The sequence below is a fragment of the Notolepis coatsorum genome, assembly GCF_963971535.1.
Source record: "Notolepis coatsorum genome assembly, chromosome: 15".
NCBI lineage: Eukaryota > Metazoa > Chordata > Actinopteri > Aulopiformes > Paralepididae > Notolepis > Notolepis coatsorum.
In genome coordinates, this window is record NC_140179.1 from 27,932,920 (window position 1) to 27,949,539 (window position 16,620).

A 16,620-nucleotide genomic window follows, 5' to 3' on the forward strand; every position below is an offset into this window, starting at 1 on the left:
GTATTAGTATAGTATTATTAGTATAGTATAATAGTATAAGTATAGTATAGCATTATTAGTATAGTAGTGTTAGTATAGTATAGTAGTATTAGTATAGTATTACTAGTTTAGTATAGTATAATATTATTAGTATAGTATAGTAGTATTAGAGTCTTCAAACTTTCTTCTCTGCTTCTCCACTTCTTCAAAAGATTTATGTATCCATTTGTTTATTTTATTTTGCTCAGGACCAAAACTAATTTGCGGAGTTATTATGGCGACTCATGTAACAAATTGTACACTGTTCTTAGGCCTTACGGTATTCTATCTGACCGATCTCACATTGCAGGGCCGTTGGGATTGCTATTTAGGACGCACCAACGCCAATACTGGTATCAAATATTAAGCGGATATACCAGACTAAAATGATCCATCTGTAGTCAAGAGACTAAATCCAGGGGAGCTCCCGTAGCTCACCGCATATCTCAGCGCTATTTCTGCGTCGGGGAAAACCGTGCTCGTCACGGATCTGGGGGACACGAGTTCGATTCCCGGACCCGCCGTCATTTCTCAGAATGTCTTCCCCTGCTCTACATCCCATTTCAACCTGTTTCTGTCGGTCATGCTTGACCAGAAAAAGAGACTAAATCCAGTAGCAATACTCACAACATGGTAAGAATCTCAGAAAAGCAACTTTATTTGATTAGAAAGATGTTGTGGATTTTTATCTCAGTAATCTTTTCGGTAATGGATCAGATCAAACCATTCGATACTCAATACTTGTTTGGTACAAATAATTAGTACTGGCTGTGTAAAAAGTAGTATTAGTATTAAGAAGTACATTCCTCTGTTTGTTTGATTAGTTGGGTTTAGTTTTTGTGTGTCTTGTCTATGTATATAATGTGTGTGTGTGTGTGTGTGTGTGTGTGTGTGTGTGTGTGTGTGTGTGTGTGTGTGTGTGTGTGTGTGTGTGTGTGTGTGTGTGTGTGTGTGTGTGTGTGTGTGTGTGTGTGTGTGTGTGTGTGTGTGTGTGTGTGCAGGCACGTGCACACATAGAGGCCAAGGGGTGCCTGAGCACCTGCCTTTTTGAGCCTCATCAAAAAAGTGCCCTTTTTGAATTTTTTTTATAATTTTTTATTTTTATTTTTTTTACCGTTACGCATATAGACTGCCCTTCCAACTGAAAAATGTCAGGATAGAATCAAAATATTAGATAAAGTGAGAGAGATGCCCCATATTCCATTGCAGTTTGCACGGCCTCCTCACCGTGCCTCTCCGCGGACCTATATATTTTATGCATAGCGTGGGTGGTGATGATGATGATGATAGAAACCGCTGTGGCGCATACAGTTGAATGCTGGTATTACACTCATTGAGGGACACGAAGAAGTCAAGTCCGATGGGATTTGGGAATAATACAAATACAAATACAAATCGGGATTGGAATAAAAAATGCATTTATATTAAACAATACAGCACTTCTTGGGGTCTGTAGGGTAAGCACTTATTCCCTCCCCCCTGAACATTTATGGAGATGTATGGGCCTTTTAAGTCAGTGATAAAAGTGTCTTTCAAGGATAAGTGAAAGCGCGCTCGGTTAATATATACACACAAGTGTAGTGCCCTTTTCAGCCTGTGAGCACCTGCCCCTCTAAAGTCCTGTGCACGTCCCTGTGTGTGTGTGTGTGTGTGTGTGTGTGTGTGTGTGTGTGTGTGTGTGTGTGTGTGTGTGTGTGTGTGTGTGTGTGTGTGTGTGTGTGTGTGTGTGTGTGTGTGTGTGTGTGTGTGTGTGTGTGTGTGTGTGTGTGTGTGTGTGTGTGTGTGTGTGTGTGAGAGAGAGAGAGAGAAAGAGAGAGGGGGGGGTGTGAGTCCTCAGCCCTTGTGTGGGTGAATGTAACAAGTTCCTAACATTTTCTTTCCCCTATTATTTCATGCACACTTTATTCATTGTTTTAAATTATTATTTTTTTAAGTTAATTTGCGCTTAATCACGATTAACTATGGACAATCATGCGATTAATCAGATACAATATTTTAATAGATTGACAGATATATATGTGTGTTTTGTTCTGTTATATTCCTATATGTTTTGTACTGTTTTGTTTTGTATCATTATCAAACAAGTGAAAGTGCATTCCTTATTGCTATGGAAGCATGACATCATCAAGCCAGTAGTTTCATACAAAATAACATTTCTCCAGACATAAAAACAAAAGCCTCTGAAAACCACTGTGGTTGTGTGTAGAATAATGTTAGGAGACTCACCAGTGAGTTGTAGGTCGGTGAGGAATCGGCAGAGGCCCCTGCCAGCGTCCGAGAAGGCCTCCACCAGCCCGGGCACCATGTTGACCTGGGGGGGGGTGAAAGGGTCAAAAGGTCAACGGAGACACCAGGAGTGATCGAAGCATGCACACACACACACAGAAGAAATAGTGGTTAGAATTTAAATGACAATGATATGGTACAGTATGATAAGATGTTCTTTTATTGATCCCCTTGGGCAAAGTCGGGCGTCATAGCAGCATGGGGGAGGGGAGCTACAGGTATGGGCAGGGTAATAGTAGAAAGAAACAGAAAGTCAATCAATTAAACATAATTTTTTTTTTAAAACAACTGCAGACTGTGGTGAAACGGTTGGTTATCTAAGATTTAAATTGACCAATGGATACTAATTTTTTTTTATCCACTTTTTCTCCCATTTTCAATTTTTCTCCCATCCCAATTTCGTATCATCCAATTCAACCCTCCCCTGTCTCGAACGCTGTTTCTTGCCTCCCACAAGCCGGCTGCAATGTGGACTAAGTCATACATAGCACGAGTCCCCTCCGATACTCGAGGTAACAGCAGTCGCATCTTTTCACCTGCGCGGCGCGATCTTTCAGCGTCAGGGGTCTGCGCTTTGGAGGGGCGCCGCCCCCATCGCTTCCTGATTCTACTGCGCAGGCGCACCAACCGACCTGTAGGAGTCGCTGTCCACAACGCCCGATCCCCACCCATCAGTTTCCCACCCCCTAATACTGCCAATGTGTATTAGTACGGACGACCAGCTAAACTGAAAGCAATGTGGAGCGCTGGGCTCGAACAGGCGAACCCAGCGTCTCCAGTATTCGTGGTGAGCGCCTTGCCCACTGCACCACGTAGCCGCCCACCAATGGATACTAATGAGTTTCAAAATGCATTCCAAACGCTCCATGTTTCTGGGGCACAGAAGCTAAAAGCAGATTTTCCTAATTCAGTGCAAACTCTGGGAACCTTAAGCGTAAGCCAGAGTGAGTATGATAAGTTCCAGAGTTCCAGTCCAGTAATGAGGTGGTGTAGGCTGGGAGATCACCAGTAATGAGGTGATATGGAGAGATCACCAGTAATGAGGTAATGTAGGCTGGGAGATCACCAGTAATAAGGTGGTGTAGGCTGGGAGATCACCAGTAATGAGGTGATGTAGGCTGGGAGATCACCAGTAATGAGGTGGTGTAGGCTGGGAGATCACCAGTAATGAGGTGATGTAGGCTGGGAGATCACCAGTAATGAGGTGGTGTAGGCTGGGAGATCACCAGTAATGAGGTGGTGTAGGCTGGGAGATCACCAGTAATGAGGTGATGTAGGCTGGGAGATCACCAGTAATGAGGTGATGTAGGCTGGGAGATCACCGGTAATGAGGTGATGTAGGCTGGGAGATCACCAGTAATGAGGTGATGTAGGCTGGGAGATCACCGGTAATGAGGTGGTGTAGGCTGGGAGATCACCAGTAATGAGGTGATGTAGGCTGGGAGATCACCAGTAATGAGGTGGTGTAGGCTGGGAGATCACCAGTAATGAAGTGATGTAGGCTGGGAGATCACCAGTAATGAGGTGGTGTAGGCTGGGAGATCACCAGTAATGAGGTGATGTAGGCTGGGAGATCACCAGTAATGGCCTTATACAGAAACAGATGCCAATGCAAGTCACGTCTCTCTGCCAAAGAGGACCACCCAACCTTGTTGTCTTGATTTGTGTTTCAATACAAGCACCTTTCATCATCTTTATCTACTTTATCTACTGGCAAGTTGTGACGTAGGTCAGGGTTGGTCATTATCATTATTACTGTATTTGTATCACCATGTGAACATCAGGTTAGTATAGGTTAGTATAATTTTGTGTTTGTATTGACTCTAGATAGTGCTGATTGCCTGAGGAGTGGCAGCTGAGGGCAATCAGCCTCAAGTGACGGGTGGATAAAGCCTGGGATGCGGCACACCCTCAGGGCGCCTCTTTCAGTCATTGCCACTGACCTGAGTGGAGTGGAGTGTGGGGTTGCCTATTTGCCACTGTTGTGTGGAGCGATACCGTATTACCTTTTTGCCTATGGCCACTATTGTGTGGATCATATATTGTATTGACCATTTCCACTATTGTGTGGGACTGTGTTTGGTTGGAGACACTTTTACCACTACCCCATTCACTACCAAGTGCTGATTATCTAAGGGATTGTACTATCTAGTCCTATAAGCTCAACTGACAACCTTGTTGTATCTTGCTGGTTCATTAACCATGTAAGTGTGAGTATTGCTATTTTCCTATTCCTAGCAGCCTTGTTTTGTACGGGTTGTGTGCTTACTGTGTAAACGCGGTTGTGCCTTGTGACACTGGGAGTTGCTTACTTCATTAGTTTTCCCTTGGTTTGTTGTAGGTAACGAAAGGTTATCCTATAACCTAGTTATATGAATACTGGCTGAGCGTCTCGCTCCTCGCCATTATGAGATATCTCTTATCTCCTGGTACCTACTGTGCTCACAAACAAACAATTTCACTCACATGCACGTGACCAGGCCACGCCCGCGGTCTACTATATGACGCCGGACATGGTCACACTCTACCTTCCTCAGAAAAAAGTTTCCAACACTGAAAACTCAACCAAGGGACCTCAGGGCGCTAAGAGCAAGACGCTCAGCCAGTATTCATATAACTAGGTTATAGGATAACCTTTCGTTATATTATCATACTGGCCATCGCGTCTCGCTACTCGCCATTATGAGATATGGGGCAGAGCAGACGAGTGGCCCGACAAGTGTACCCCCTGAGGGCCCGTAAGCCCCAACCAGGGAGGAGGGGAGTCCCGTCCACCCGCCCGTCCTAACGAAGGGGGGGAGGCAGTCAACTCCACCAAAGTGTGAAAAAGGGGGAACCAGAGACCCCTGAAAAACGCACAGCACAGGTGGGACCACGTGTGACACATCACCCCGTGGCACACACCTACACACCGCTGCTAGCCCATCAAATGGCGGGACGCAGGAGAGGTCCCAGACCTCAGAACTGCCTGGAAGACTGAACCCCCAGTCATGTCCACGAGGTAAAACTTAACGAAGGGACCCGGGGAGGACCAGGAGGCCGCAGCACAGATGTCCTCCACCGAGGCCCCCCCTAGCAGGGCAGCAGCCCGAGGGGGGACCTGTCCAGCCAACGTGCTGCAAAAGGCAACGCCCCCGCACAACCAATGTGACAGGTGCTGCTTGGACAGCGCCTCACCCGCGCAAGGGCCACCGTAACAAACATCAACAGTTGAACGGAAGCCCTGAGAGCCTGAGTCCTGAGGTAAACCCCCAGTGCACGGACAGGACACGACAGGTGAAAGCCCGCCTCCAACTCACTAGCGTGAGGAGGCGGACGAACGCCTGAACCACAATATCCCTGGAGCGAAAAGAGCTCCGGATATTCTTTGGCACGAAGACTGGATTAGGCCTCAGAGTCGCACCGCTATCGGCCGAATAGACAGGCACTCAAGCCGCACCGAGAGAGCACACAGCTCACCCACGCGCTTAGCGGAGGTGATGGCCAAAAAGAACGCAGTCTTCAAAGACAGCTGATCCAATGGCGCCTGCTCAAGAGGCTCAAACGGGGCCTCCGACAACCGGCCCAGGACCAGTTGGAGGTCCCACTCGGAGACAGAGAACATTCCACAGGCTTGAGACGCCGAGCGTCAAGCAGGAATGTTCCACGAGAGGGTGGCTGAACAATGTTCTGCCCCCACACTCGACCATACGCCACTCCCCAGCGTAAGCCGTGGTAGAGGACGGAGCGCGCGCGTACCGGATATCGTTAACCACAGAATAGTCAAGACGCATCCCCACCAGATTCACACTGTCAGCAGCCAAGCTTAGAGGCTGCCCCAGAACAGGAGGCAGAACAGAGTTCCGCGTGCCTGAGAGAGGGCCCGCAGAGACCACGGAACAGGCCACGGCGGGGCCACCGAATACGCATCCTACAGGTCTATGGAGGTGAACCAGTCCCCCACCTGACAGCGTCTAACAGGTGGGAGACAGTCAACATTCTGAACTGGATATTGTCGGCCAGAGCTGTCACCGCTGTTGACCCTGACAATAGGGTCTGTACCAAACCTGAAATGGAGGGTGGGGTTGTGCAAACTGCAACACAAGTCCTCGCCTCAGCGTTCTCCCCATCCACCTCGACATATGGCACTGCTGTAGCCATATGTGATGATAATCCCAAAGCGCACCCGCCGCCACTTGGCGCTGGTCCGCCAGGAACCGTAGATAGGCGGCCCGATCCCACCCGCTGTGCGTTGCCAACCCTGGACTCGCCAACTGCGCAAGCAGGGCGTCTCGCGGAGCCGGGATATCGCACCCTGACACTACCAACGAGGCAATCGCACCCAAGGGGGGACCCCGACAGAAAGGGCCGGTTTGATATGGGGGAAGCTGACATCACATTGGGTGACATAAGCTCCCCCACTGAACATCTCCCCGGCATGGACCGCTGAGGATCTGTTCTGCAGCTGGACATGCAAGGCGTGTGGTCCCCACACTGCCCGATAGGGTGGGTTCCTACACACCGTAGTCCTGCAGTGATATTACTACCACCCAAATCACGCGGGCCTGACTGACCACCGCCGGTCTTCCGGCCGTTGGAGGCACTAACGTGATACCCGGCCTGGCGAGGGCGGGTGTAACTGAGGGGTACAATTCCCTGACTGTATTGATAAGTATGGTATTATTAAACCACTACCGCTTGTACTTTAACTTCTGGCCATCCAGTACATGATATAGATATGATGAACACTTTCCCACCTGATGAAACGAAGTCCACACAAATGTATAAATCGAATATTTTATATAGCAAAGGGTATATACAACGTTCACTTAATGACATTTATGATTTGAAATGCACTTGTATGGCAAATGAGTATTCGTAGGTAAATCAACATTGAATGTCCAATCTCTGGTTACGCAGGGAGTAAGTATACAACCCGGTTCTTTAGGGAACTATAGCGATGGTACTTAAATGATTATAGCTGGATACACTAAAGGGGGGGGGGTCCCGCTGGTTGTAAGACAGTAGGGGGGGGTTAGAAGAGCCGCTGGCGGTATCCCATCTGGCCGACGATTTCTTGGGAGAATTCAGAGTCCTGAACACGATGCCCACAGAACCTCGGTCCGCAGATGAATACAGCTGGACCCTCTGGTGGACGGTAGCTGCCGGTCCACAACGGAGAGACGTGAGGCGACCTCACTTGGTGTAGAGCGCCGTCTCACCTGGACTCATCTCCGGGGGGTAGTTCCAACACTCAGCAGTGTTGGCCGTTATCCATGGAATAATCAAAGCACCCAAAGCATGTAGATAATCCAAGCCGTGGAAGGCTCGCCGTCGTCCGGGTAAAGTAATCCAATGTACAGGTCCACTCGTCCTGGCCCGGAGCTCCTCGGTGGTCCACACGTGGTCTGCCCAGCCTGGTTAAGACTCCAGATAACGTCAGGAACGATGGGGGTACTGCTCACTTTATAACTCTAACCGAACGATGCACCATACATAATAGACTATTATTAGCTTAATAGAAATACGTCCAACTCGACGGTATAGTGCCAAACTATGACAATTCAACTATTAATCCACACGATATCTCAATGCCTATTCTGAGGCCAAGTAGGCCTTACTGCACCACACGTGCGTCGTGGGTGAGGCTTCGCGTCTGTTACTAGGTTGGAGGGTAAAGAACTAATGGACTAAAAGAAAGTTCTACTTTACTTGCGCCATATATATATGCGCTGTGAACAAATAGTACCATTCGTATTTCGCCAGACGTATTCCTACGCGGAACCGGGCTTGCCACGACATGTTGGGCGGCACGATTGAACTTGAACCAAGGGGCATGGCTGCTGGCACCAGGTTCTCGTCCAATGGTAGAATGAAACTATTATGGGCTGTTTAGTAGACTAAAGGGATATTCAGTGCATATTGTACAAGGAATATACAGGGGATATCAAACGATATACAAATACTATTAAATATATATCCATAAATAAATATATATATTCGGTTTAATCTGATCCTTCACAACAGCGGGGCTGGGGGAACTCGCGCTGCGACCCCCTGGGCCTCGAGTTCCCCCGCTGACAACCTTCGTCGTTGACAGACGCAACACCAGGCTCAGCAAACACAGACGCAGAACGTGTGGCGTGGGAGCCACTTGACAGCACAGCATTCTCACGGACAGACCCAGGCCTAGCCAGCAACTGGGTGTCAGCCCCTGTCCCCATGAGAAGCGAAACGTGGGGCCGCTTGTGCTTCACTGAAGGCACGCGGCCCGCAGCCAAAGGGAACAAATCAGAGCCCGTATCCTGCTGGTGTTGGGGGGGGGAGTGACCGGAGAGCGAGCTAGACACAGCTAGACGGCGATGGTTTTTTAGGGCGTGCTCATCTAATGTAGCCGATCCCTCGGCCGCCAAGGCTGTCGGCCTTGTGATCACCTGCTGTCTTTGTGTCCAGGGTACCTCAGGCGGGGGAAACATGGCCGCTGGTCGGGGAACTCGCCACAGCCGCTGGCGAGGCCGCGCCCTCACCTCTGGCTGCGTGGTGTGAGGCGGTGTGGGGCCTAGGTCAAATACCGCCCGCGCTCCTGCGGAAAGACCAAAGTCCCTCTGAGAGGGGAGCCCTGAGGAGGGAAAAACCTTCTCTCCTCCTCAAGGGGAGACTGATCCAACCAAAGATGTCTGTGAACAAGCGTTGACAGCATCCTAGCCCTCCCTGCGGTTATGACTTGCGGCTAGGTCAAAAGCTAATAACCTCAAAACCGCGCGCAATGTTTTGACGTCGGCTGGCCCTAAGGCCCCACCACCCGACACCATTTTTGACAGAAAAAACAGCAATTCGAACAATGTTTCCAGTCGCTGCTAATTCTATACCGCGGCGGTATAAGCTTTAACAGCCCACCAGCCACCTGCCGGGCCGACTCGCCTCATGGCATTGGCCGGGCGGGACACCATTCCACCATGTCAGAGGCAAAGGACTGATGCCACCTGCTTCACAAGCACGGAGCACCAGTGGTGGCTGCAGACAAAAGACTACTACTAGTGAAGCACTGCCTCACTAGTAGGCATGCAGCAACCTCCACTGTGGTGTGCACCCATGAAGGGGTAAATGACTAAATTAATGAAAACTCCACTAACACACTGCAGAATGGGCTAGCCCATACACACAATTGTTAAGGGGATGCAGACCAGAGAAAAACCAGTCCCGCACACAATTCATAGATTCACAAAAAGCACACCAGCCCTGAGCCTCAGCCCATCCACCCATGAAAATGGTAAACAAGCCCCCGTTAACCCCCAACATTAGACACCGATTGACCGTCAGCATGAATGGTTAAGAGGAGGGAAGACCTTTTAGTAAAGACAGCCCTCGGCGGGGAACAAAGAACGGAGACCCAGCATTGTAGCATTAGCATTAGCCACGCGCACTAGGATAGTTGGGAAAACACCCAAAACAGAGTCATGACAACCATGTTTTCCCAAATATCCTGCCCCTCGCGCCAATACATCACACGGCTGTCTCACGGGACAACGAGCAGTATTACTCATGCTAGTATCAATGCCTGACAACGCAGGCCTACCTGTGCGCGACGTAGCTCGACTGCTAACCGTCGCGCGATGTCCCTCGATCCGCTGTCACGAGATGAGGAAACCCCAGGACAGGCCCGATGCGCTGTTAGGATGTGCCGAGAAGATTCCAGGGGCTGGTGAACCTCCGGCGAAAGCCCAACATTGTGTAATTTCTCCCTGAGTTTCATAACAGCTAGTTCACGGAGTGCACTGCTACATCCGTGTTGGAAACAAAAAAGAGGAAGGTAGAGTGTGACCATGTCCGGCGTCATATAGTAGACCGCGGGGGTGTGGCCTGGTCACGTGCATGTGAGTGCAATTGTTTGTTCGTGAGCACAGTAGTTGCTAGGAGATAAGAGATATCTCATAATGGCGAGGAGCGAGACGCGATGGCCAGTATGATAATATAACTGTGGTGATTCCACAGGCCCTGTTTTGGTTTGTCCTGTATATATATATATCCCTGTTTGTTCTACCTTACCCTATCCCTGTTGTGTGTGTGTATTTGTGGGTTCCATTCCCCTTTTATTTAATAAATACCATTTACTTTTGAAAACGCCTTGTTATTTCCTGCTGGGACCTGTGCATTGAAGCACTCACTGGACGGGATGTATTCAGAGCAACCCGGTGCAGGTATCTTTGTGTTATTATAGACCTTTGTATGTGACACAAGGTTATAGGATGAATGTGTCAATCAGACCTACAGTATACAAGTTATGACATTTTTACCTCTGATTATAGCGTAATATCAATATCGACCAGCGGGGTGGCAAATTTCATCGGCCACGTGGGTTTTGTGAACGGTGCCACCATATGGTCGAATGACACAAGACTTTGCACACTTCTAACATTATCGACCATGAAGCAAATAAGTGTGTCAAGGTCAGTGCAAATGGGACAGAGGGTTCACATGGAACGTGTCACTTCCATGTTTGCAATGCGTTTTTCCAAAATTCACCTGGGTCTGGCAGTCATTATGGTTTAGGCTAGCAACTTTCTGAATTGCACATGTGATGCTATCAGATCTCAGCTGGGTGGCCCTATACCATCAGATCTCAAGTTTGTTTGTTTGTTTATTAGTCACAATAAAATACAGTGAAATGCTTGGTTCTGTATGATCCCCTGAGCGTGTGCTTCATACAGTAAAAAAAGTAAGTAAAAAAGCTGGGTGGACCCATACTATCAGATCTCTTATACTATCAGATCTCTGCTGGGTGGGCCTATATCAGATCTAAGCTGGATGGCCTATACTAATTTGAAATTCAAAACCCTCCATAATAAAAAATTGCTCATCTGTTTCATCACTCAAATCCAAACTTAAATATACATTGTTAAATTAATTGCTTCAATTTCATAAAACCATTAATGTCACTTTGTTTTACAGTTTCATGTTAATTTATTTTGACTAATTATTAATGTTATTGTTTTTGTTATTATTATTATTATTATTATTATTATTATTATTATTATTATTATTATTATTATTATTATTATTATTATTATTATTATTATTATTATTATTATTATTATTATTATTATTACTTTGATTATTATTGTTATTATTATTAGCTTATTATTAGCTTAATATTATGAAAATAGTTTTATGAACTTATTTCACTTTATTTTTACTTTTGTGTTTTTTGTTATCCGATGATTTAATGAGTTGAGGCCCTGTATAGGCCCATCTGGGTCTCGTGCACCTTTATATACACTTTCTATCATGGTCAATGTTTCAATTATTTACTGTTTTGCTGAAATGGTGCGAAATAAATAAATAAATAATACTATCAGATCTCTGCTGGGTGGGCCTATGGGGCCAGATGTGACCCAGGCAGAGGAGGGAGGGTGGTGTTCACAGGAGAGGGAGCTACTGCTGTGTCTGGTTTGTTTGAAGAAGAGTATGTGTCTGTTTATCCATCTCCATTTAAAAAAAATAAAAAATAAAAAATACTTTCCTCCTTTCTCCTCTCAGGTGGATTCAGTGGATATCCTCCACCCGGGGCTGTTTTCTAACCTAATCAAGGCTTCCGGGCTTCCAAAGATATTTCCCTTGAAGAACAACTCTCCTGGCGGATCCGATTTCACAGCGCTGTATCAAAAGCAGCTGGGGGGAGCGTGGGGGATCCAGGCCCAGCTACAGGCAGGGAACACACATGTATGGCGCGATATAAAACCATGTGGGACAGGGTGGCTGGGTAGCGCAGTGGACTAAGCGTCTGCCTATCACCGCAGAGACATTGGTATCGAATCCAGCTGTCAGCGGTACTTCCGGCTTGGTCGGTCATCCATACTAACCAATTGGCAGTGTTAGCGGGTGGGAAGCCGGCGGGGTGTGTATCCTGGTCGTTGTAAAACAGAGACTCCTACAGGTCGGTCGGGGCGCCTGGTCAGCGAGGGAGGGAACTGGGGGAAGCAGTGTGAGCCTCCCACGCGTTACGCTCCCCCAATGAGAGTCCTCGCTGTCAGGTGAAAAGAAGCGGCTGGCTGACTCCACATGTATCGGAGGGGACATGTGTTAGTATCTATCAACCCTCCCTAGACCGGCAAGTGGGGGGCAAATGCGCACAACGACCAAGAAGGGGTGGGGGGAATTGGCATAACGACTAAATTGGGATGGGAGAAAAATACAGAAAAAGGAGGAGAAAAAAAGGTAGATAATTCTTCTTTTTTTTCTTTTTCTTTTTTAAACATGTGGGACAGCATTCCTGGATACGGGAAAGCATTCCAGGCCTAGGTCACGACCACGGGGAGCAGGATAGTGTTTTCCCTACCATTGAACTAGCAGTGGGTCGGGGTAAATGGACTGCATTCATATAGTGCAGGGGTGGCCAACCCGCGGCTCGCGAGCCGCATGCGGCTCTTTGCCCGTCAATGTGCGGCTCTTCCATCCATAAAAAAATGTAAACTCAAATATTTACTATTTTTTTTCTTTTTTTTTTTTCTTTTTTTTTATGTCACTCATTCCATAAGGATGTAGAATATATATGGATCAGTGTCAGAAATAGTGTGTCTGTTACTAGGCTTGAGTAAATTGTAATGAACCAAAGGAGAATATCAATTCTATTAAAAAAAAATCTTTGACTGTGAATAACACCATGCTAAAATTGACCAGACCTGAAAAATCTAAGCAAATGAATAAAGGGAAGATGATTAAACAGAAGGTTTTGTAGATACAGTACTGAATTCTGAAATCTTTTTTATAATGTAAATTTCTCCACCATTTTTCATCATATTGCAACACCGTTTTTTGCAAGACGTTCACAGAAAGGTAGAGAAACTAACAGTGTTCTGTTTTATGGCAATAACGTTCAGGTTTGTGGGAGATAATCCCAAAAAATAAGAGAAATAAAAAAGTAAATCCAGAAGTCAGATGATTGACAGGGGCTGGTGTGAGCTGGGTAGGGTAGTTTTTCGAAATTTGAAAGCCCTGAGTCTCTTCCTTCAAAAGACTACACTCACTTTTGGATGTGCCACTTCCTCCTGTCAATATGCGCCGGTTTCCGACTCAATGCCCTGAGATTTCTATAATCTTATATTTCACTAATAACAGTTAAAATAATTGATAAACAAACGTAATGCTAAAAATATACACTTTTATTGTATATCTCGGGCTTAAGAGGTTAACCCTGTGAGGCCCAAATTAAAAAGACATTAGCAACTTCAGAGGCCAGAGGGTGGGACATATAAACTGTTCTCAAGCTGTTCTAACACTGGAAGTTCCCCATATGAGAACTGAATTGGGAAAAAGGGCTTTTAAATATGCTGCTCCTTCATCTTGGAACAAGATACAGGAGGACCTAAAATTACCAGGACTGGTCAACCTCGGAGAATTCAAAGCCATTTTAAAATCCTACGAACACAGTTCCCTTGGTCAGTGCAACTGTGTTTGATAATTTTCCTGTTTGATAACTTGCCTGAAATTGGAGCTTGATGTAAATGTTTTATCTGTATTTTATTGTGATGTTCTTTTTTATGTTGAAACTTTCTGCTGCCTTGCTTGGCCAGATCGCTCTTGAAAAAGAGATTTTAATCTCAATGATGCTTATCTGGTTAAATAAAGGATTTGATTGATTGATTGATTGATAAACTATCAAATAGCATTGTGAGGCTAAACAACAGGACCAATTGACTATACATGTGCTTAAAGGGGAACTATCTTATAAATGGCCTTTTTCAGTGTTTACCATTGTTTCTTAGCTATGTGGACTTATATTAATATGATCTATGTCTCTAATTCTCATATTGGCGCATTCTTCCAATTCTCCTCTCACAATATTCACCCTCACTGAACTGAGTCATCTGAAAATGTGCATATCTGTGATGTCAGAGATTTCTCAGCTGCATAATAATGTGGTAGTTGATGTGGCAGTTGGCACCAGGCCACACAGTGGTTGGAGCCCAGCCTCAAAACGGCTTAAGATCTTGAGGTAGAAAAATGCGGTTTTTGAGTACTTGATTAGAAATACAAAAGCATGCATTTTTTTTTGCAACCGTGGCTCTCACAGGGTACTTTTAACCCTGTGAGGCCCAAATAAAAAAGACATTCGCAACTTCAGAGGCCAGAGGGTGAGACCTATAAACACATGAAGGGTGCCGTGACTGAAAAAAAAGGTTGAGAAACGCTGGTATATGGTGTGGCTCTTTGTGGTACCACAGTAATTTTTGTGGCTCTTAGTCTCTGACTGGTTGGCCACCCCTGATATAGTGCATTTATCCAAAGCGCTTTACTACTTATGCCTCATTCATACAGAAAATTGCAGTTCAAAGTGCTTCACACAACAGTAAAAAATACAGACATAAGCAAGCATAAAAAGGATAGAGAGGTAGCAAGGTAAGGTAAATCAAAGTTTTTCACATTAGGATCAGTAATCAAAATAATAAAATAGAATATATAGAGTAACAAAAGTGTGGTTTGATTCAGTTTGAAAATAGGCAAACAATTATAAAATAGAATGGACAGTCAATAAAAGAATATAATAAATGGTAAATGGCTGCATTTATATAGCAGCTTTTATCCAAAGCGTTTTACAATTTGTTCCTCACATTGTACCCGTTCACTCACACATTCACACACCGACGGCGGAGGCGACCATGCGAGGTGCCGACCTGCTCATCGGGAGCAATTAGGGGGTTAAGTGTCTTGCTCTAGGACACTTCGACACGCTGCCGGGAGGAGCGGGAATCGAACTGGGAACCTCCGGATTACCAGACGACTGCTCTACCTCCGGTACCTAGGGCACCAGGCCTGGAGGGTCTGCCTAACACCCTGCAATAAGAACAATCTCCATCTTTTTTTATTTTTATTTTTTTAAGATAATTTTTTTGGCATTTTACTGCTTATTTCAGACAGGGCCGGACAGAGAGGAAGGTTGGGAGAAGACATGGGGGGAAGACATGCGGCAAGGGTCTCCGGGTGCGGGAGTCGAAATCGGGACGTCCCGCGTTGCACTGCAGCGCAGTTACGTGGTGCGCCACCCTGGCGCCCCAACAATCGCCATCTTAACCCGTTCACTACCACACTACAGAAGGTTAACCCTTTACTATCACACTACAGACGGTTTGTCATGTGGCCAGTGGAAGGGTTAACCTTCTGTATTGTCGCAGTGCAAGGGTTAACCATTTGGTAGTGTGGTAGGCTTAACCAAGAATTCCATCTTGTATTGGCCAGATAAATATATAGGAGGGAAAAGATCTTGAGATCGATGTTTTAAATCTATGCCTTTTTTTTTTAGTGGATGTGTGAGATCTTCTCTAGAGATGTTATGTCTAGCCTCCTGCCCTGCAGGACATCTCTGGTTCACCTGACATCTCTGGTTCACCTCACGCTGAGCTTCTGCTGAACTACTACAGCCACTCAGTTCACCAAATTGACATCTGTTGACACCGCCGGCAGGGTGCTGGCACCCCTGAAACCAGCGCCGTCGAGCCTAATTGAATCGAATCTGTGTCAATTTAGAGAGAGAGAGAGAGAGATAGAGACAATTTAGTCACTTCTCTGACACTTTTATCCAAAGCGACTTACAGATTGTGAACAACATGTCACCAGGAGGGGTACCTCTCTGGCAGCTAAGGGTCAGTGGCGTTGTTCGCCAAACAGTATCGAGCTTTAGTGTTACATAGTAGTATAGACATATTAGCAAGATAGGTAGTAGTATGAGAATAGTAGCGTAGTATTAGCGTACATAATAGTAAAAAGGTTAGAGGGTTATTTCATTTTTTCCCCTTCAGAATTTATTTCACATGAAGAGGTGTGCCTTTAGTCGGCGCCGGAAAATCGTCCGGGTTTCCGCTGTCCTGACTGTGGAGCAAGGACTGAGAATAGCCTGCTTCTCTTTGATGACCCCCCCCCCCCCCCCCCCCGCCCCCCCCCCCCCCCCCCCCCCAGGAGCTCAGACAGGAGTGGGTCTGAGGCGGCCAGAAGAAGCAGAGTCAAGTCAAGTCAAGTCAAGTCAAGAGTTTTATTTGTCACGTCATACAAGTATACAATGAAATGCGGGGGGTCTTGCCCGCAGCGATTGTGCATAATACAATAATAATAATAATAATAATATAATAATATAATAAGAATCCAATAGAATGACATTGTGCAATAATACAAGTAATCAGAGTAGGGCATATCGGTATATGTACATGAGTTTTTACAGAGCATGGTAGGACATGCTAGGTCCTGTGGTAGTGCAATACACTGTTAACTACGGATGAGGCACTGGGTCTTTATGTACACTGCTATACAATGCTATATTATACAATCTCAAGTTATACTATACTATTC

The 16,620-nt window shown here is 46.2% G+C and overlaps 1 protein-coding gene across 1 annotated transcript in view; it reads right to left on the reverse strand.

Moving 5' to 3' along the window:
- The window catches only part of cped1 (cadherin-like and PC-esterase domain containing 1), a gene marked incomplete at its 3' end in the record, with an annotated part of 199,436 nt that overhangs the window by 142,118 nt on the left and 40,698 nt on the right, over positions 1-16,620 (reverse strand). The window contains 1 exon segment of the mRNA XM_084330949.1: positions 2,245-2,329. Coding sequence (XP_084187075.1) covers positions 2,245-2,329 — 85 coding nt within the window.